The following is a 23615-nucleotide window of genomic DNA, read 5'->3' as shown; positions in this document are numbered from 1 at the left end:
ATCGATGAAGATGAAGAAGAAGAATACCACGAGATGACTACTCAGACTCTTGAGGTAACATATTTATTACATTTGATTATTTAACACTTTTTGGTAAATTCAAGTAGAGTTTTTATGCATTAAAAGAAGAACTTCTTGAAGGAACTGGCCCTTTCATCTTGAATTATACTTTATAAATTTCTCACTAATCTTGTGGTATGGGACACGAGATTAATCCTGTGTGAAGGATTCTGATGCATACTTATCTACATCTGTGTGGGATAATGTCTGGTGGTATGTGACACTCGAATTTATTACACATAGAAGTCTTTGATATAATGTTATTTTGTTAGGGAACATACTTGAATTTATAAAGTATTTGATAATTGATCTCCTTTGCTCGCATAAGCAAACAAGCATTTGAGATCATTCACTTAATCAAGCAGGAGGGATGTTACATAATGTCCATCTTTTAGTTGTAAAGGGACGCTTGGACACTGGTGTGCTAGTGCTATAGTGAATTGGTATTGTGGGTGACTCAATATTAAATACTAATTACCTAGTGGTATTGGTATAGAACACCATATTAGATAATTTGGAAAAAATCCCATTCCCATTTGAAAAATGGGAGCATGGTGAACTTGTCCAAAAGTTTGTCAAAACCCCCTCATGTGACATATCATCGGAAAGATCTTGAAGAGTAGAATCTAAATCTATGATCTCCGACAAATTTGGAGTTAGTATGTTTAAGATATGTCCAAAACTATATGGAGTAATTGATTCCCAAAATGTGAGATTTTTTCCAAATGACCTAATATTGATTTATAGCTTGAGACCATGCTTAACGGGTGTGTATGTTGTTTAAGTGTAACAAGTAGTGCCATGCTTGAAAATTGTATTGTAGTCAAGTGAAACAAGTTGACTATGCTTTACAAGTGCACACGGTCGAAGTGAAACAAGTGGTTTATGCAATGGATGTGCCATGCTCATTGGAGTGTAACAAGTGACAACTCACACCATGCTAGATGATGTGTACACAACGATACTCTCATCATAGTGAAACAAGTGGTGGATATATGCTAAGTTTGTGCCTATCAATGTATCATACTGGGATATTAGGTGATGATGAGCAATGTGTGTGTCACACATAAGGGATCTTGTCTATACCATATTATTTTTTATTTTTTGTGATTTGATGATGGTGCGAGCATCACCAATTTAGGTGTCGCATGAGATTTGTTGTTTGTTGTTGTGTTGTAGCATTTTCTTTTACACAATTGAGGATAATTGCTTCCTCAAATGGGAGGATTGTTATACAGGTATATATTTATTCATATTTTTTTATGAATTAATAATCTTACAAAAATATGTTTAATTTATTTTGTGTAGGATTCAGTTTAATGGAATATGCAAATGGGCCTGAGATTAATATATAGGTGTAAATGTGCACATAGTCATTTTATATAACAAGGTCCACTAGCAATTTTAATTGGGCAAGGTTTATTTTTTTTAAAATGCTTTAAATACATTGGACTAAGGTTCAATTTTTTTAAAAGCCCAATTTTGGAAAAGCTATGCTATTTATGGCTCCAAGGGCTATATTTATTAATATGATTTAAATATCGCGTGTGGGAGTGGAGCCACACACATCGGGGGGGAGATTGCACCCAATTTTGTGTTGATGGTGATGTTATTCTTTCTCTTGCCTTGTGTTATGCTATGTGATTTGATTTTCAATTTAATTCAAAGACTTTGTTTTGATATAATTTATGAGTTTTTAATTATTTCTTCAAGAAGATTAAAGGGTCCCGTGATATAAACAATGACAACAAAATCATGCAAACAACAAATCAACTCCATTTTTGAAAAAAAAAACCCAAAAATATACCTTTTTTCCAATATGCAGACACACTTTCATGTCAAACATTAAAAAAAACACTACTTTTGTGGAAAAAAATGCATAAAACATTGCTTACATTTTACTCTAAACCTGAAAACGTCCAATTAAAAAAAGAATTACAAAAGAGAAGAAACTCATCCAATTAACTACGAGAGTCACTGGACCTTTTGCTTAAAAATATCAATGGTTTTGTGGTGCAAGTGTCAATAAGTTTTTTAACTCAAATCCATACACAACAATTTCAATATCATGCAAATTAAGCATGTCCACACGTCGATAAATCTCACTTTTATTTCCTTTTTTGCTTTGTTTAAGCATCTCTAGATCATACTTTCCCTTGAGCATGGATAAGTTTTTTACCACTACACATTTCTACACTGCGTGTTATACATAGCACGTTATCAACAAACTGATATGTGATAAAATTGACATTACTTTTAGACCCAATATAAGTTTATGAAACTCTTACATGGGGTTAGTGCATTGTCTAAGAAAATAATTTTTCTTTGTATACAAAGTTGATCCAATGGTTGAATTTAAGCATATTTTGATATTAAGACATGTAGGTTTATGGAGTCCATGGCCATAGAGAAGAGGTTTATTGAAAGAAAAGATGTCTCTAGATTTAAATAGAAATCCAACGATCCAAATAGTCAAATTTTAGACGGTAGTGAGTACTATAATTTATCAGTTTACTTTATTTTGATGGTAGTGAGTACTATAATTTATCAGTTTACTTTATTTTGATGTAATAGTTCGATTTGGAGAGTTAGAAAACATAGTTTTCAGTTTATAACAGTTAGATTTTGAGCCATGAAAATGACAATAGTTGTCGTTTTAAAAAATTGATAGAAATTTGGATTCTGGATTCTTGAATCCAAATTTCCATTAAGACTAACATTTCTATCGTGATATCAAAATTTTTGTCCAAAAAACAGAAATTTTGGTCCATAATGAACGAAAATTTCACTTTTATTAGATGAAAAAATTAGTCCGTCAAAAAATACTGTTGATGGAAAAAATTTTCATTAAAAAATTATATCAAAAATTTCCATCAACGGAATCTAAATTTTTGTCCGATAAAATTTTATTTTCATTGACGGAAATTTCAATCCATCAACCGAAATTTGGATTCCATAATCCAAGTGGATTCTAGTATCTAAATTTTTATTGACGAATTTTTTTCTGTCGACGAAAATTTTTTCCTCGAGACAGAATTTTTCAACAAAATTTTTTTGGTCCACGAACTAATTTTTTCGTCCAGTAAAAGTGAAATTTTTGTTCATTATAAACAAAAAAATCTCTTTTTTCAAACGAAAATTTTCCTCTCACAATAGAACCGTCGGCATGTCCAAAATTTTGGATTCTAGAATCTATTTTGTCAACAAAGTGGATTCTGGAATCCAAATTTTCATCAATTTTTCAAAATGACAGATGTCATTTTCATAGTTCAAAATCTAATTGTCATAAACTAAAAAACTGTGTTTTTGCAAAGACGATAACTCTAAATCGAATTGTAAGATCAAAATAAAGTAATCTGATAAATTGTAGCACTCACTACCATTTAAAATTTGACCGTTTGGATGGTTGGTTTTCTATCTAAATCTAGAGAAATCGTTTCTTTCACTAAGCCTCTTCTATGGCCATGGACTCTATATAACATCAAATATATGCTCTAATTCAATGATTAGATAAGGGGCAAATGATTGGGATGAAGTTAGTTAAATTTTTGGAGAACAAAAAGTACATTTTTATAATTCTAAGTAAAGAATGTATTATACATTATATAGACAAGCGTAAATTATTAGTAGTTAAGAATATTAGATCTTGTATTGACCTTATTTTTTCCATTTTGTTATTTAACACAAAAAGTGTAAATTTTTCACCTTTAAATTAGCAATATATACTTTTTAAAAAAACTTTAAAACTATGCTTATTTTGTAAAATTTTGAAAAACATTTCTCTGCAATGTCTCTAAAAGAGTGTAAAATTAATCAATATTTAGGACTAGTGAAAAATCAAGATAGCTTGTTATGCAAACGACAACTCAGGACTCATTGTGATTTTTCATGACTCACTGTTAATCTAAGTTTCACATGGTGCATTACTACAAGATAGCATGCCTTCTACGTGGGAGCAAACAATGTGGGATGGAAGAGATGCACATGCACATGCATTGCTTGCTTTGTCACTTAAGAGGAGTATCATTCCTCACATTTGGTCATGTAGGAGTGCTAAACATGCTTAAGATACACTTGCATTATTGTATCAGGTATGTAATGAAGAAAGTGTTGCTTATATATGCAAGCAATTAGAGTCAAGGCATATGGATGAAACATGGACTCACTTTCACATGGTGCATTACAATAGGATAGCATACCTCCTGTAGACGTAGGAGAAAACAAAGTGGGATGGAAGAGATGTGTAGGCACATGGATTGCTTCTTGTGTTAGTTAAGAGGAGTATCATTCCTCACATTCGGTCATGTAGGACTGCTAATAAACATGCTTGGGATGCACTTTCGTCATTGTACTAGGTACGTAATGAAGCATGTGTTGCTTCTATACGCAAGTAATTAGAGTCAGAGTATATGGATAAGGGAGATTACATGAACAATTTCCTTACAAAAATCAATGATTGTAAGGAGCTATTGGATTAGTGTGTTAAAAGACATGGTGTGAGCTTAATGATGATTAAAGGAATCACAAAATGGAAATGATTATCACATAAGCAAACTCACACCACGACTTAGATAAGAATGAGATGTAACCACTGAGCAACAGAATGTACTCAAGGTCATCACAAAGCATCACATAAACACATGCTAATGAAAAATTCAAAGAGGAGAGTATTTCCACAAAGGACCACTTAATATATTGATCACACTAATCAAGTACACAAATCATGGGCATTAAACTCTCCACTTAGCTCTCTACTTAGCACTAGATGTCTAGATTTTGATGGTGGTGCTAGTAAGCACATTACTTCTCATCATAGTTTGTTCTCATCACTTGAATCTATTCCATAGAAAAACACTATAAAATGTTCCTCATATCATGTAAAAGGAGTTGGTAAAATTGTTCTCACTGCTACAAATGGTGAAACAATCACGCTTTCATATGTATTACATATACTAGGGATCAAGAGAAGAACTTATTATCTATCTTTGCCACAATACTAAGGCTGGCTTAGTGGTTTAATTTGTGGATGATAGATACATTGTTCATAAGACATTACAATTGTTGCTTCTGGTACTTTTTCTCATGGACTTTATAGGCTAGATGCATATCAAGAAAAAATCATGTTGTATATAAATTTCTACCACAAAGGCAATGGGTGATGCTAAGTTGTGGCATGTATGCCTTAGTCACTTGAACTTTGGCAGCTTGCTGCATTTGGATAAGTATGACATGGTGTCCAGGCTACCACATCTTGAAGCCCCTATCAAACATGTTTGTGAGGGCTATATTCTTGGAAACATGTAGCGGGTATCATTTTACAAAGATGGTTCAATTAGAGATGTCCAAAAATTGTAGCTTATATAGACAGTGTTGCATGTGCTCCTATGAGGACAACACCATCTATTGAGTTCTACCTTTATTTTGTCACATTCATTAATGATTATTCTAGACATACCTGGGTATATCCATTGAAACTCTAATCAGAGGTTTTATGTGCTTTAGACACTATGCTACCATGGTAAAAAATGTTTCTACATGTAAGGTTGGTACCCTATGTGTACTGATCGAGGGAGAGGGGGGAGTATATGCCTAAGCAGTTTCATACATACATGGCTAATCATGGGATAAAACACCAATGTACTATGTCCTATACACCTCAGCTAAATTAAAAATTAGGTCTCTCGTGGAGATGGCACATTGTATGGTCAAAAGTCAAGAGTTATCTCATGGTTTCTCGCTACAAGAAGTCATGTGTGCAACATATATTTTGAATAGGTGTTCTACAAAGGCTTTGTATATAATTACACCTTTTGAATCTTGGAATGGTAGAAAGCCCTCTGTGGCTTACTTATGGATTTTTTGGTTGTCTTGCTTATGCACTTATGCCTGAGAAAATTTGGTTGTCTTGCTTATGCACTTATGCCTGAGAAAATTTGCCAGTAAGCTTGATGATAAGGCTGTTAAATATATTTTTGTGGAGTATAGTTAGAAGTAAGGGTTATCATCTTTGTGATTCTATTACCAAGTGGATTCTTGTGAGTAGAGATGTTGTATTTGTGAAAAGATGCAATTCAGCCCTTGCTTTCATGGAAAAAATTAGCAAAATGTATGTTTGTAGGACATATTAAACACTTTCCTTCCATTGTTCAATGTAGGACACATTGATGTAGAGCATTTGGGTAATCAAAGAAATGCTAAAAAAAAAATCCCACCCATGTTACAAATCATCATGTTTTTCAGCCTACAAATCAGCCTATTGATGTAGAAAATGTGGATAATGTAGTTGATGAGAAAAGAAGGGAAATTGAGAAGTTAAAAATTATACCAAAATGGCTCGTACAAACACTAGGTGATAGAAAATTGGCCACTCCTTTGCATAGTAAAATACGTGTACATTGTCATCATGCATCTCATGTTGATGGTCATGCTCTTATTATTACCAGTTTAGGTAATGAAGAGGAACCTCTCTCCTTTGATGAAGCAAAGGAATCTAAAAATTGGATGAGTGTTATGCAACCTAAGTATGATTTGATAATGATACATGGGATTTGGTAGACTTGCCTCATGGGGCAAGATGGCCATTGACACAAAATGGGTTTACAAGCTTAAACATAAAGCTGATGGTAGTGTTAAGAGATACAAAGCAAGGCTTGTTGCAAAGGGTTATTCATAGGAAAAAGGTAGTAACTATGCTGAAACCTTTATAACCACATGTCATATCATCTGGAGTATCATTGCATTAGCAGCACATAAAGATTAGAATGTATGTCAGTTGGATATCAAAATTGCCTTCTTGAATAATGGAGATTTGCATGAGGAGGTCTATGTATCTCAGCCTCATGGTTTTGTTCACAAAAGTTAAGAATCAAAAGTATGCAGATTAAAGAAATTTATATGGTCTTAAGTAGGAATTAAAAGTATGCAGATTAAAGTTAGGAATTAAAAGTATGCAGATTGAAGTTAGTAATTAAAAGTATGTAGATTAAAGAAAGCTTTATATGGTCTTAAGTAGGCTCTAGGAGCATGGTAGGAAAAGATACATGCATACTTGATTGCACACAGGGTTTTTGCAATAGCCCAACTGATAGTACCCTCTATATTAAGAGGACTAATGATTTCTTATTAAGGAAAAGATACATGCATACTTGATTGCACACAGGGTTTTTGCAATAGCCCAACTGATAGTACCCTCTATATTAAGAGGACTAATGATTTCTTATTGTGGCAGCTGTCATGCTATACGTTGATGACATGTTGCTCACAGGCCCTTATGATGATCATATTTTAGCTTTTATAGAGCTGATTTAGAGAAGTCTTTTGAGATGTCAGATCTTGGACCGTTGCACTACTATTGGGTGCTGATTTTTGGCAATGTGATGATGACATTATTATGCTATAGAGAAAATACATAGATGCATTGTTGAAGAGGCTCAATCTTGAAGATGGTATACCTGTGTTGGCTACACCTATGGAGCCAAGTTTATGACTAAGTCTTGAAGATGCAGGTGACCCTTTTGATGCTAGCTTATATCAAGAAGCTGTTGGATGCCTTATATTTTTGTGTAACACCAAGATTGACATTCAGTATGTGGTCTCAATATTGAGTATATTTATGTATAGCCTAGGCACAAAGTATTGGCACTCTATTAAATAGGTGTTCCATTACCCTAAAAAGCACCAAGCGCTTTGTGTTATTTTATTGAAAGGGTCGTAAATCACTAGCTGCATGTATTTACATGCTCAGATTGTGCTGGATGTTATGACACACGAGTGTCCATGAGTGGTTTTTTCTTTTGCCTTGGTGATTCATGTATATCATGGCTCAACAAGAAGCAACCCAATGTGGCCACTTCTAGCTGTGAAACTGAGTATAGGGCAGCATTTATAGCTATAATTGAGTGTGTTTGGATTAGGTGCCTTATTGTTGATTTGGGTATTGGGTGAGTCCTTAGCCACTACCATCTTCACTATCATTCAGAGTGTTATGGCAGTTGCAAGGAATCCAAATTTTTATGCTCGTACCAAGCACATTGAGGTGCACAGTCATTATGTCAAGGAGAGATTCTTTGCATGGGAAATCAGCTTGACAATGTCTTATGTGCCAACATGGAACAACTTGGCAGATTTGTTTATGAAGGATCTCCCATGAGAGAAGTTTGAAGCTTTTTGCAAAGCTTTAAACTTACTTTCCTTTGGGGACTAGTCTAGGCTTCTTATCACACTCCAAAGAGCCTAGCACATCTCTATACTTCTAGTGCTAGCTCACCCCTTATTTACATCGTCACTCCAGGGGGGATGATTTGGTAGTGATGTGTGTGAACACACTTGGACTAGCTAGGTAACTTTTTACCTCTTTAGCAAGTTTTTTCCCTGTGCTATTATACAACCATCTTGGGGTATACTTATCATCTTTGTATAACACACATTCATTATCTATCTATCTTCTCATTGTGTGCTCCCCTAAAGCTTCTCCACTATGTGTGTATATGTGTGTGTGCATTCTTGCAACCCTATTTCCAACACCTCAATCATCCAACATCAAGGAGATTTGAGGATTTCTCGGAATCACAGGGTGGTACCGTGTCTTTATTCAGGATTATGAAAAGATAGCCAAATATTTAACCAAGCTATTTAAAAAGAATATAAAAATAGTTTGGATGAAGTAGCATCAACAAAGTTTTGATAAACTTAAGGTGGCTATCACACAACTGCACCCATCCTTCAATTGCCAATTTTTTATGTAGATTTGGAAGTAGTCACTAATGCTAGTGGATTGCCTATTGGTGGAGTACTCATACAAGAAGGGAATCCAGTAGCTTACACTTTAAGGAAACTCAAAGATTATGAGAGAAACTATGCTACTCATGATCTAGAACTTTTGGTTGTAATTCATGCTCTTAAGTTATGGGGCGACACTACCTACTAGGAAGAAGGTTCATGCTTATTACTACATATCATAAGATATTAAAGTGGATTTTTACCCAGTCGGATCTCAAAATGTAGAAAAGGTGATGGATAGAGATCTTATCAAAATTTGACTTTGAAATCAAATTCAGACAAGGAAAAGGTAATGTAGTTGCAAATGCATTGAGTAGGAAGTCCTTTGTGGCTACAATCTCTATGTAAGGTATCTCTTTACTTATGGAAGTGAAGGACAAAGTAGCCTTAGATAAGTTCTTTGGGCATATTTTACAACTCATAGCCCAAACAACTCACTCTGAGAAAGAGAGTAGGATAATCAAAGATTACAGTCTTAGTGATGGATGCGCATTCTATAAACAAAGGATGTGCATACCAAATATTAAAGAGTTAAAAGATCAAATCCTACGTGAATCTCATGATGCGTCATCGGTTGAATATCCAGGATATGTGAAGATGTTGAATGTTCTACAAGTAGTAGTTTCCGTCATCCCCTCATGAGATAAGAATTATCACACCGCCATGTTTCCTTGTCTTTATTATACACTAAGAGAGTATATTGCATTATGAGTGAAAGTGACTGAATTATATATAAGGCCATAAGTGTTCACACACACTTAAACTGTCATTGGTTGGGCACCACTTATGAGCAATAGGCTCATAAGTGGCCTATTACTCATAGGTCAACGTTGCATTATGAGTGGAATTTCCATAAGTATTCCGTTATACCAATTTTTATGCTTGTTCAAGTTAGATTTAGGCACCTTTACTTCATACTTTGATCAACATGCTTTTGATGTCTCTGTCTTTTCTATTTGATGTGGACTTATAGTGGGGAAACTCCTATTAACTCCAAAATGGGTTAATATTTTTTCCTTTCTGACACATCAATCACATCCTCATGATTAAGTATAAGATTTCTTATGGAGAGAATTGAGAAGCTATGTTGTTGATGCATATAATGTTGCATGAATTTCCAATGGTCATTATGTCTCAGAAAGAAATGGGAAAGGCTAGTTAGTAAATGGGGTGGGGATTTCTACGATGAGTGATTAGGAAAGGCTAGTTAGTAAATGATAAAGTTAGTAAACACAGAGTGGGGATTTCTATGACGAGTGATTGGGAAAGGCTAGTTAGTAAATGGGGTGGGGATTTATGTGAGTGATTAGGAAAGGCTAGTTAATAAATGATGAAGTTAGTAAATGGTATGGGGATTTCTACGAGTGATTGAATTTTTCTTACCTTAGTATGTGAGCTCTCTTTTTCTTCTTCTTATTTTATATTTTATTTTCACACTTTTTCTTTTTCTTTTTTGGAAATACCAAGCATGTTTACATTGCTTATTATAATTTAGCAGTGATTCTAAGGCTTTGTAATAATGGAGGAGAAGAGATGGGGGTCTAGAGAAATGTCAACATAATTATTAGAACGAGAGAGTGAATCTCTTTTCCTTATTTGACACATCGAAGCAATGCAAATGTAGCTCCTTGGTTGTTACTTTATCTGTTTTGTAAGATTTTATCAAATGATCTTGAAGTGGACCTATCCGTGTATTCCTCAATCCCATGTGTTTTTTTAATGTATTGTGTGCTCTTACTAAGCAGATATACAATCAAGTGTAAGTGCATTTTAATAAGTCAATTGTACTCTTGATGTAGGTGGTTGTTAACTTGTCAAAATCATTAGAGGTATGAAAGAATTCATCTGACTTATGATGTTAATGAAAAAGTTATTCACCTTCTTGAGAGAGAAATGTGGAATTCTATGAGATGATGAAGAGATTATCATCATTGGTGAGGTTTGGGTGTCATTGAGGACAACCTGGTAGAGTACTGGTAGATATCCTGTCTGCAATACTTCCAGCCCAATCATCATCTCTGTACCCATACAGCTGCATCTCTGTACCCATACAATTGCATCTCTGTACCGGCCTCACAGAAAATTCCATAATCAACTTGGACTTTACGTACCTGAGGATCCATCTAGCCGCATCCAAGTGTGGCTTTCTATGGGCCTGCATAAACTGACTCACAAGTAAAACAACATAGCTCAATTATGGCCTTATAATGGTCATGTAGATCAAACTACCCACTATGCGCCTGTATGTAGTGGGATCCTCCAAAAGCTCACTTGTATCTATAGAAAGCTTTGTGTTCTACTTCAATGGTACTGAAATAGACTTACAGTTTGTCATACCATACTTGGACAACATGTCCAAGCTGTATTGCCTCTGCGCAATAGCAAAATTCCATGAGACGATCTCACCACCTCTATGCCCAAGAAATACCGCAGCTCACCCAAATCCTTCATCTCAAACTTCTGCTTCAAAAGCATCTTGACATTATGTATGTCTGCATCACTATCACCAGTGATAATTAAGTCATCCACATAGATGACTAATAGCATGATCCCTCTATCTTTCTTTTTCACATATAGTGAAAAATATGCATTGGATATTTGAAATCCAATGGTAACAAGATACTCCCCGATCTTGTTTGACCATGCTCTGGGTGCCTGCTTCAAGCCATACAAGGCTTTGCATAACCTACACACAAAATCCGGATGTGCATCACTCTCATAACTTGGTGGCTGCATCATGTACACTTCTTGAAAATCACCATGTAAGAAAGCATTCTTTACATCCATTTGATGTAAAGACCAACCCTTCGCTCTGCAGCCATAGCAATGACAGCTCTCATGGTTGCCATTCTTGCAAACCGGGCTGAATCTCTCCTCATAGTCTATGCCATAAGTCTGTGCATAGCCCTTGATAACCAATCTTGCCTTGTACCTACTCACTGAACCATCAGCATTGTGCTTGACTTTATACACCTACATCCAATTGCCTTCTTTTGCTTAGGCAAAGTCACTAACTCCCATGTTGCATTTGCATCCAATGCTGCCATCTCCTCATCCATGGCATCTTCCCATTTCTTATTTCCAATTGCCTGCTCAAAGCAAGTGGACTCAACCTCCTGTATTGCTTTTACCATGTAAGCATAATGATGGGCTGTATATCCATCATCATATCTTAACCTGTCAACATGCTATCTAACCCTCGTAGACCTCTGTACACTTGGATCACTACCATATATCCTCAAAACATCCCTGGTTCTCCTTACACCAAGAGTAACCACAGACGGAATGCGAAGCTCCTCATCAAGACTCTGCTCAGAGCCACTAGAGTCACCATCCACATATGAGTGACCTGCTCATAGATCAGGCACAAAAGGTTGATCTACCTTTTCCTTCCCTTTCCTTGATACATGTGTACTTGCATCATTCCTCAGCCGGTTTATTTCATGAAGGAGAAAAGTGAGGTGTTTGCTCACTTTTAAAGATTTAAAGCTTTGGTCGAGAAGGAAAAAGGCATGCAAATAAAATTCCTACGATCAAATGATGGGGGAGAATATTTTTCCAATAAGTTTAACGATTTCCTCTGAGAAAGCAGGGAATCAAGAGACAGTTTACATGTACACTCCGCAACAGAATGGTGTTACAGAAAGGAAACATAGGCACATTGCAGAAGTGGTACGTGCCTTGATGGACGAAAAGAATATGCCACATTACATTTGGGCAAAAGCAATAGAAATTATTGTGTACATTAAAAATAAGACACTCACTGCACAGCTGTTCATGGTATGACTCCTAACAAAAGTTTACATTTGGGTAGAAGTAGTAGAAATTATTGTGTACATTATAAACATGACACTCACTGCACAGCTGTTCATGGTATGACTCCTAACAAAAGTTTACAGGCATAAGACCGGATGTGTCTCACTTGAAAGTGTTTGGGTGTATTGCATATGTACATGTTCCTGATAAAGTGAGAACAAAGTTGGATCTAAAGGCAGAGAAATGCATCTTCATTGGTTATGCTATGGAGCAAAAAGGTTATAGATGATATAACCCTACCACTCGTGAGATGCAAGCAGAGATGTTCTCTTCGATGAGATTAGTAGCTGGGATGCACCAGTAGTGAAGGCAATTGAAGATGCAAATGTAAGAAGTGCTGATGTTGCATCACATGTAGAGCAGCAATCACAGGTGCTGAGAGTGGACCACTTGGGGAGTTGAGCAATGGATCCAATGTTAGCCCATGGTCAGGCACACACTTTTCTAATGTGGTCATCAATGAATGTAACATAGTACCTGCAACCTGCAATTGTTGCAGTCTTGGTCGGTCCCCATACATCTGAATGTATGACATCCAATGGCCTTGCACTAACATGCTTTTCATGTGGGAAAGCATGTTTGGCCTGCTTAGCAAGTTGGCATGCTTCACATACCTTATGCATACCGTCAACCTTAAACTTTGGCAAACCTGCAATAATATTTTGGGCCTGCATAGACTTCAGTCGCTATACATTCACATGACCAATGCGCAAACATGGCTGCCTTTATCTCAGGCATGTTCACATCCAAAGTAAACATCCTGCCATTTCTGTTACCCTTTGCAACCAAGTGACACAGTCTTCCACAAACATCCTTGAGGATTAAACCTCACTTGTAGACCGTACTCACCCATTTGTCTAACAGAAACCAGTTTCTTTGTAATATTCGAAACATGAAGTACATCAACCAAGTACTTCATTTTGCCATCCTTCATAGACAGTGGCACTTTACCAACATGCGCAATGGAATGCGTAGTATCATCACCTGTTTTTACATAACCCGATTTTTCCATTTTCTTCATATCTCTAAACCACTCACCATGACTGGTCATGTGGTTAGAGGTGCCAGAATCTACATACCATATCGCTTAAGATCCTGACACATCCCCTATTATTGAACTAAGCATGTGCTGCATCACAAACAGCTGCTCACTTTTGTTTATCACCTCCATGTTTGCTAGATGATGCATAGTTACCTTGCTGCAACTTCCCACTTTTAACGTCATTTTGCTTTTTGTAGCAGTCCTTTGCCATGTGTCCTGGTTTGCCACAATAATAGCACTCTATGCTATTTGCATTTTGATTTCTTTGCCAACCACCTCGGCCTCTTTGGCTTCCCCTTCCACTAGACTGGCCTCTTCCACCTGTGTATGATTGCTGTTGTGAATCATTGGACTGTTGTTGTCCAGAATTCTGATTTCCTCGTCGGCCACCACCTTGGCCTTGACCACGGCCTCTGCCTCTGCCTCTACTTGAATTAGAGTAGAAGGCCTGTTCTAATATGTTCTTGCTTTTGTGAAGAATAATCCTCACCTAAAGCCTTTTCTTCTATGATCAGCATAGATATCAAGTCCCAAAAGTTGGGAATATTCTCCCTAACTACAATGGAGGTCTTGAATGGCTTGTACTTTTTCCCAAGCCCATTCACAAACAAAGACGCTCACCAACTCATCATCCTCCATTGATACATTGATAAACTCTTTACATAGGGTTGATCTAGTGTATATAGGTACATAGAGTCATACCTATATAGTTTTGATGATCACATTTGTAATCTAGGTGATTTTATCTTGCATATACATACATATGATTGTGGATATTATTAGTATTTACTTATAGCCATGATATCTATAGTTTTGATGATTAAAGGATTGATCACACACTTTTTTTGTGATTCTATCTTGATATATTTATACATTTGACTTTGTTATGGATCTTCATAGTTTTGATGATAGTTTTATATCTTACATCGTGATCATACTTTTTTATTGTTTTGTTTTGTATAGATTTTGGTCATTATGTCAATGGGTGCCTTTCTTTGTTGATTAAGATTAAAAATAGAAAGTAGATAATATGTTAATAAATTTATACATTATTTAATTTGTTTAAACTATTTTCAATTATACTTGAAAATTAAGAGTAAAGAATATGCTTACATATAAAAAGTAGATAATTGCTTGCAAATAAAGAGAAAAGAATATTTAATTAACTAACCTCCATGTTGCAAATAATGTTGGATCACCAAGTGTTGTTAATCTTGTTCAATGATTGAATGTTGAATGCCCAAGTGTTAGCCAAGAGAGAGGGAGAGAGTGAGAGTGGGAGAGTGTATGCTCGGTGGGGTCACTCTTAAATATGTAAGTGTAGCACGTGGGTTCAATGGGAGGGATTTTTTAAATCCCTTTCTTACACATTCTTTACATATAGAAGAGTACCATTTAAAGGGGGTATTCACATGTTGAATAGAAAAAGGGTATGTTTTAGTCATGAAAAATTCATAGATAAGAGATTTTTCAAATAGGCCTTGAACACACGTGTGATACAAAGGGTTTACTTATCGTGAACCCCCCCGAGAGTGTATGTAGGTATGAGTAAGAATGAAAAAATAGCCATTTTTGTCATTTTTATGGTGATTTTATATTTTTTAAACAAATGATGGGTGACACAAAATACCACTTTTGTGACGCATAGTGTCTTAAAAGTGATGACAAACCTCACTCTCTCGGTGTACATCACTTGTAGTATCAAACGTCACAAAAGTGACGTTTTGTCACTTGTCATTGACATTATTTAGGTGTATTTTGTATCATTTTAACATCACAAAAGTGAGGTTTGGCGATGTGCACAAAATTTTAGTCTAAACATCCTCACTTTTTGGAAATTTTTACACATGAAGGTGACGTTTAGAGCATTGCTAAGGGCCCCTTTCCCTTGTAGTGATATGTGTGTGTGTGTGTGTGTGTGTGTGTGTGTAATATATATATATATATATATATATATATATATATATATATATATATATACATACATACATACATACATACGTACGTACGTACGTACATACATACGTACGTACGTACGTACGTACGTACGTACGTACGTACATATATATACATATACATATACATACATACATACATACATACACACACACACACACACACATATATATATATATATAAACATACATACATATATACAAGTGTGTGTGTGTGTGTGTGCCAAAGAAGTCACTGAAAGTTTGAATGCACAATGAATTCTAAGCCTAGCAGCCGGGAGTAATCTTATAAGATCCCTCTTACTAATGTATTCTATTGACCATGAAAATAAATATGCATTTTATTTAGGAGAGTGAAAATATGTAAAAAGATGTGTTTATACTAAAAATGTATAAATCCTTATAAATAATTATACTAATTTTAAAAAGTTTGACTAAAAATAAAAGGGTTTATATGTATAAAATTTTAAAAATACGCCCTAGTGCACATGTGCATGCACACCTACACTTAATAAGGTAAAATTAGGGGTATGGAAAAATTATCTTAAAAATATAATAAAAAGTAATTAGGCTAATGCCAATATCAAATTAAAAATATTAGGTATGAAATTGCTTAGATTTTCATAAAAATAAATTAAATAAGCCTAATATGTGTGTGCACATTAAATTTAATTTATTTAAGCTAAGGGTTAAATCACTAAGAGTCAAAAACCATGGTTTAATAAAAACAAGGGGTTTTGACATTCAAATTACCCATGGTATTTAATTTGTGGAATATAGTTGATGGCTCATGAAAAACAAGAGTCGTGCTATCTATTTTAGTTCAGAAAAGATAAAGTGCATGCACATAGGAATTGAAAACTAAATCTATGGTTTGCATGAAATTCAAAAAGGAATGGACTACCAACCACTCATCTAGCTCATGCACATGTAGAGTCATACCCCACCCCTGGCGCCACAAAGAACTCCTCAAGTTTTTTTTAAGAGGAATAGGTGATTGTACTTTGCTCAAATACTACTATAATACTTGCAAAATTAGCTCTAGGTTACATTATTACTACATGCTAGAGTAGTCATTTTCTTGTGTAAGAGTGAGTGTACATCCTTGGGGCCTATTGAAAAAAAATGTGGATTTCTTGAAGAGGACGAGGCTTTATGTATTGTCATATTTGTCGCTATAGTGCATTCCTAAACCTATTTATTTAAGGTATATTGCTTAGATATTCATGATTTTTTATTTATTTGTTATTTCTCATTAATAGGATAAAAATCTAATTTATCAATTTATGAAAGAAGCCTTAGGCTAGCTTTACTTCTAGAGAGAGAAAACTCACCTAATGCATTTATTTTACACCCTACTCTAGAATTATCCTTAGGATATGCAAACCTTAGTAGAAGTCCAAGATTAGATAAAGGATTGAAAAAGTCACGATAAACCCAAGAACATGAATTAGCTCATGATATTGTGGAGACCTCACTAGAATCATGCGGTTAGAGGATTCTAAATCGAAGTTACGATTTGAGGGCAGAGGATATCTCATTGAACATGCAATGGTTTACACAGTCTTGATTGCATGTGTGATGCATAATTTCTTTAATCATGTATTATATTGTTTTGACATTGTATTCATTTAGTTGTGAAGGTACCCCATGATTTCGTGCTATGCCATGCCGATGCCATCTGAGTGGTGAGTTGCGTCAAGAAGACGGTCGATCGAGACATGATTGGTGTGAGGGGCATGAAGTGGCTCTGGTGTGTATCGGGCAAGGGAGGTCTGGTGGTGGCTTGGACATACGTGTCACTCATATGTGGCTCCTCACATCAATGCTTAGAGTGGTCATACTTCTAGAACTGGTATGGCTAACAAAAGTGGCTCCCTTGGATGTTTTCACGAGTGTTAGAGTAGATGTGAGACTTGTTGGGGGTCCTTTGGTCTCATTCGCAGCCATCCAAGAATGTTCAGGCTCAGTAGCGTATACCTTCGTGGTCTAAGGATCATGGTTGGGGGTCCTTTGGTCTCATTCGCAGCCATCCAAGAATGTTCAGGCTTAGTAGCGTATACCTTCGTGGTCTAAGGATCATGGTCGTGAAGTTGAGTAGATACTTTGGTGGCTTTTTGCAATGATGTATAGCACCTTTTTAAGATGATACATTCATATCACTATATTTTTGGATCTATGTAATAGACAGTTAAGGTATTGTATATGTTTTATTGAAGAAAATTAATGTTTGCCATGGAATGGGTTCTGTATGTAGTTGTGTAAGTGAGTAACGAAAAAGGAAATCTCAATCATGGGTGTGTGAGTTCACACCAGCTCCATAGGCCCAATGGTAGGGCAACAGGCTAGACCCGTGAAATGAGAAGGGGCTAGGCCGCTAAGTCTATGGATATGGCCGAAGGCGTAACGGATCAAACATTGAAAAGCGGGTGGCCAGGTGGACCCAAGTTTACGAGTGATTCCAAACATCAGACCCAATCTGTTCGAAGAACATAGAAACTTGGGTAAAATGGGAATTAGTTTTAGATTTAGAGAATTAGAGTACTCTGGTCGAATTGGTCGCCTTCATAATTGAGGAGTTAGGACATCGTGTTGAGACTCAGAGAGCCGTCGATTCAAGTGGTGATAAAGAAATCAAAAAATGCATTTAGCCAAGTTAGCTTGGCCCATGGAAAAATGGCTATCAAAAGGTATGATGTTCAAGCTTACTTGTGGATAGCCAAACTATCAAATGGTATGATGTTCAAACTTCTTCTTCCGTGTTTTGGAGTTCCTCTTCAAGCTTGGAAAGTAAGGGCAACATAAAAGAACAAATGATATATTGGGACCTTAATTTAAGTAAAGGTTTTGCGAGAGAAGAAAGCTATACATTTTAATTTGTGGGTGGGGACAAAAGATCGGATGTGGCGGTGTAAACAAAGCCTTTTTGAAATACAAAAGCGGCAAGTGTCGGGGAGAATGATCTGATATACATAAGGTGGCAATTTGATATTTGAAGAGCATTTCGTGGCAAAGTTTGACTAGAAACGCGGGGTGCCACCTTCCGCGAAAGAACGTTTTCGGGTTCGGTGACGTGGAAATTTGTCCACGTGGCGGATGTGTGCGGAAAGGTTCGGCTGGTGTGGCACCGCCACAGAGGCGATTCATCAGTGCTGACGCGATCGAAGTGCTGTTAACCGCCATATAATATATATATATATATTTATTTAAGGTAATTGGATTGCGTGAAACGAATAATATTACCTTGGAAGCCTTTTCAAAGAGTCATGCAGCACCGCCCGGCCAGCTGTCTAGGTGTTTGCTGGCTAGATTTGCGCACGTGGAAGATAAACACAGAACCATATAAACCCCTCCTCAGCACAATCGCATGATTGCAACGGAGAGGGAGATTCCCACTTCCAAACGATTCGCGGCAGTGAGTCTGCTTTTTAGCGATATATGCTTGTGCCGCACGTGTGCCTGGTGGGCGGGTGGTTTAGGAGGAGAAAAATTCTCTTGCTTATGGCCTTGTGGTGCCCAATACCTATCCAACTAGAAGAATCCAGCCTCTACACAAAAAGTCTTCAGAGCCCTAGGTTTCGCGTGCTCTTTCCTTTGACCTATCTCTTTACCAAAACAAATCGACAGCGCCCCAGAGGGCGCAGGCGCACCTTGTATTGAGCTTCTCTGGTTACAGAACGTATCTTAACAGGGCAAGTTTGCATTAGAATTTCCCCACCATTTTTGCTCGAAGATATTTAAAAAAAAAGGGTGGCGAAACAGGACGAGGAGCTTTGGGATCCTGGTATCACCATCGCCGACCGCTCAGTTAACCCAGATCTGGAGATACCACACCTCAAGAATGGTTCCTCCAGGAGAGAAGAGATGTCCACGATCATTTCTGCCCTCTCCCACGTATCAGGAGGCAGCGCTGGAGTGCAGGTGTCGTCTCTTGCAGCCGGACATATATTATCGTCGTCCACTAGCTCTAGTGCGGCTGTGGCTGCTTCGTCGTCACTTGCACTTCAACACACCTTCACTTCAGCCCCCACTCATGCCCCCTTCCGCATCCAAGCTGATGAATCTTCGAGACTAATCGCTAGAAGCAGCAGCTGGCCTGCGCGCTCTCGTCTTTACGGCAGCGAGCACGCTGATGGATCTCAGCTTAGCCTCGTTGCAGGTGGCGTTGATCACGGAGCAGAAGAAGAGGTTAATACTTTGGTGGATTCGTGCGGTTCAGATTTAGTAGCGCCATCAGATCAACCATCACCAACACCGACGGAATCTCTAGGTAATTCAATGGATGTGTGCATGCATCAGTAGCTCTTTCTTTTATTATTACTTTCTGATCTGAGCCAAGGGTAAACGTGATGCGCAATTCTTGCGCACGAAAAACATTGTTTTGTGTGGTGTACGGGATCTCGAAGTTTTTCCTTAGCATTGTAATGTGATTGGCTCTTCGCAGATTATAGAGATGTAGAGAGGAAGTGGCTATCACAGGGAGAGTGGGATAAAGTAGTAGACGCCGAGGAAGAGGTGAAAGAGGAGCGATTTGTGAAGAGGTCACCTTCTCGCGATCCTTTATCTACAGAGCCACCGCCCAAGAAGAGGCGATATAGAGGAGTGAGGCAAAGGCCGTGGGGCAAATGGGCAGCTGAAATTCGTGACCCCAAGAAGGCTGCCAGGGTATGGCTGGGGACCTTCGAAACAGCGGAAGACGCTGCACGAGCTTACGATCATGCTGCTCTTAGCTTTAGAGGCTCCAGAGCTAAGCTCAATTTTCCCGAGACAGCCGCACAGCTGACAAGTTTGCAAAGAGGTGGAGGCGCTGGGGGGGGATCAGAGGCGGCAGCACAATATTATCACCGCCAGTACCATCATCATTATCATCATCAATATCAGTCGCATAATCCGCCGCTGTCAGGCTTAGTTGGAGCTGGTTTACTCTCTAATCCACCCTTAAACTTTGGTGCTCCAGCAGGTAGCGCTAGCACCTTATCGCAGCCCCGTGCGGGTAATCATGGCTTCACTCCTCTCGACCAGTATAATCCTCAACACCAAAGGCCCCAATATTATGCTAATCAATCTTCATATCTTACAAATCCTAGTGTCGGATCTTTTCAAGAGCTGCTACACCAACATCAGCTTCAACAACAGCAGTTTCAACGACAGCAAGAGTGTTCGCTTCTTCTGAGGCAACAAGAAGCGGCGCTATTAAGGTCGTCTCCGAGCTTAGTTGCTATGCAACGGCATGCAGAAGCAGCTGCTCCTGGTGTTCAAATATACAGGCATGCAGGCCCACATGCGTATGCTTCAGCAGATTCTGCCTTGCATGAAACACCAGAGAGCCAGAATATAGCTTTGCATGCAGCTGCACCGTTGCAGGGAGGCATGAATGTTGGCGCTGCTGTCCATGGATCTATCTTTAATTACACAGTATCTCAGGCAAGCGATATGTTGATGGGCAAGTCAATGTTTCCCCTTAGCAGGGATTTATCTACTTACAGTACACTTGAGGGAGGGCTCTCGAATACCGGCCAAGAGGACAGGCTTTGCATGGATCAGCGCCTGCTGCTTAGCCAACCAGCTTCACGCAGCTCTCAACACATCGTTAATCAGCAGCAGCCCATGCCTTTGATAAAGACTGATCAGGAAACCTCTAATTATGCGATTAGGGACGCTAGATATGATGAGATGCTCAGGTTTAGTAGCCATCTGCAGGACATGCAGGGCTCCTCTTTACATGATCAGGTTACTCTCCCTAACGAGCTTCGAGATTGGAATGCAGAAATTACCGGCAGCGGCTCTTCTCCAGCTGCTTTCATCAACGCTCCTGCATCGACAGAAACCGGTAACTTTCCTCCTCTAGGATGGTTTTATCAACACCATCCATCCTCCGGCATCTGATTTTTTGTTATTGAGACATTAATCCTGCGCCGCACCCTAAACCTCTATGGCCTGCTCTTGATTTTTGTTTGTAGGCGCACCAAATATAGTCTGCTTTGGCTTTCCTCCATTTCTATTATTTTAAGGTTTTGTTTAGAGGAAAGAAAATACATTACGCTAGAAATTTGTGAGTTCCGTGTCTGATAACATGTAACCTTGCAGTGCGTATTCCATACTAAGGGTTTGAGTCACCAATGATGTCATACATTTTGAAGCCGTGTCAATATATTATGACACGCGTTCGCCCATGTGCGTTTCCAATGGTTCCACGGCACATGTCTAATTGTGGTAGTACTCTTTGAGGTTTTTTTTCCAAGTTATGGTAACCTTGCCATGTTCTTTTACATCAAGGTTTTTTAAATTTCTAAGAGAGCATCGTTTTAATTATCCAAGTTTATCTAATGAGGACAAACTAGGCTTCATTACTAATGCTTATAGAGGATTGATTGGTGGTAGATGCCTTTGTGTTAAAAGTTGGACTATGCTCTGAAGGGGACTCTAAGCTAACTGGCAAAAGCATAAAGCCGGGTCCTTTTTTGTATACTAGACTGCATTCCAATAGGATACTTTGGTGTACCGTAACAAAGGATGTGAAGGGAGTAGCAAGATCCCTTTTTTGGCACAAAGAAGCTATTGTATATGTTCAAATTTTCCTTTTGTAGAACTTTCCTTTGACTTTTGTCAAGGTCTTTTAAATGTTTTTACAAAAGTGGGGTCCTCTCTCTCTCTCTCTCTCTCTCTCTCTCTCTCTCTCTCTCTCTCTCTCTCTCTCTCTCTCTCTCTCTCTCGCCTACAAACCCTACTATTGTTAAAAGTTGGATGGGCATTTAACTTTCATGTAAGATGGAAAGAGCTTCTTGCTTCAATTCACAGTCAAACCTCGAATGGATATGACCATCCTTCAAGTGAAGTTCCCTGGCTCCACAGACATTAGCTTCTAGAAAGTTAAGGCCACAAGTGTGCCACTTCATTAAAAAATTCACATCCTAAGGCTAACTTAATATTACGTTTAGGGGCCTAACACCCCATGTCTCACCACATGTCCTTGCATTAGAAAGCTCTTCAAGTTCCCTAGTTTACAAGATAAGTAATACTTCCCCATCCTAAGAGATTTAAGAGTAACATTTCCTACCCCATTGGAAAGCTCTTCAAGTTCCCTAGTTGATAAGATATGTAACCTAAGAAATGTTAAGACTTTAACATTCAAAGGTTGGAAAAATATACTTTATATGGATACCAAGGATTGGTTTAGGGATCAAAACTGCTAGCAAGGATAAATTTAGGGCTTACAACTAGGGATTGGTTCAGGCCTTAAAAAGAATACTAGGGATTGGTTTAGGGATCAGTGTCACCATCAAACGTCGAATGGATATGACCATCCTTCAAGTGAAGTTCCCTGGCTCCACAGACAATAGCTTCTAGAAAGTTAAGGCCACAAGTGTGCCACTTCATTAAAAAATTCACATCCTAAGGCTCACTTAATATTATGTTTAGGGGCCTAACACCCAATGTCTAGCCACATGTCCTTGCATTAGAAAGCTCTTCAAGTTCGCTAGTGTATAAGATATGTAAAGAGTTTAACATTTCCTACCCCATGTCTAGCCACATGTCTGCATTGGAAAGCTCTTCAAGTTCCCTAGTGTATAAGATATGTAACCTAAGAAATGTCAAGAGTTTAACATTCAAAGGTTGGAAAAATATTCTTTATATTGTTTTAAGGATTGGTTTAGGGATCAAAAATGCTAGAAAGTTAAGGCCATAAGTGTGCCACTTCATTAAAAATTTCAGATCCTAAGGCTCACTTAATTACACCCCATGTCTAGCCGCATGTCCTTGCATTAGAAAGTTCTTCAAGTTCCCTATTTTACAATATAAGTAATACTTCCCTACCCTAAGAAATGTTAAGAGTAACATTTCCTACCCCATGTTTAGCCACATGTCTTTGCATTGGAAAGCTCTTCAAGTTCCCTAGTTGATAAGATTTGTAACCTAATAAATGTTAAGAGTTTAACATTCAAAGGTTGGAAAAATGTTCTTTA

General features: G+C 37.6%; 1 protein-coding gene across 2 annotated transcripts; it reads left to right on the top strand.

The window, feature by feature from the left end:
• The first annotated feature begins 19013 nt into the window (after positions 1 to 19013).
• On the top strand, positions 19014 to 22272 carry LOC147620194 (uncharacterized). 2 transcript variants are annotated; one of them, XM_086772390.1, is made up of 3 exons: positions 19014 to 19755; positions 19864 to 19921; positions 20096 to 22272. In XM_086772390.1, exons 1-3 carry the CDS (start codon positions 19516 to 19518, stop codon positions 21535 to 21537), a joined length of 1740 nt encoding a protein of 579 aa, XP_086628516.1. In that variant the 5' UTR covers positions 19014 to 19515; the 3' UTR covers positions 21538 to 22272. The 2 variants fall into 2 exon arrangements, with proteins under 2 accessions (XP_086628516.1, XP_086628515.1); XM_086772389.1 differs by having other exon boundaries at positions 19014 to 19921.
• Positions 22273 to 23615: the final 1343 nt, after the last annotated feature.

Source organism: Cibotium barometz, chromosome 32 (genome assembly GCF_041138505.1).
Source record: "Cibotium barometz isolate CiBa-2024 chromosome 32, ASM4113850v1, whole genome shotgun sequence".
NCBI lineage: Eukaryota > Viridiplantae > Streptophyta > Polypodiopsida > Cyatheales > Cibotiaceae > Cibotium > Cibotium barometz.
The sequence above is the reverse complement of the archived record's forward strand: the minus strand, read 5'-3'. Positions and strand labels throughout refer to the sequence as shown.

Coding starts and splice junctions, on each gene's coding strand:
- LOC147620194 (XM_086772389.1), top strand. CDS start 19,516: ATGTCCACGATCATTTCTGCCCTCTCCCACGTATCAGGAGGCAGCGCT. Junction 19,922..20,095: donor AACACCGACGGAATCTCTAG/GTAATTCAATGG, acceptor GGCTCTTCGCAG/ATTATAGAGATGTAGAGAGG.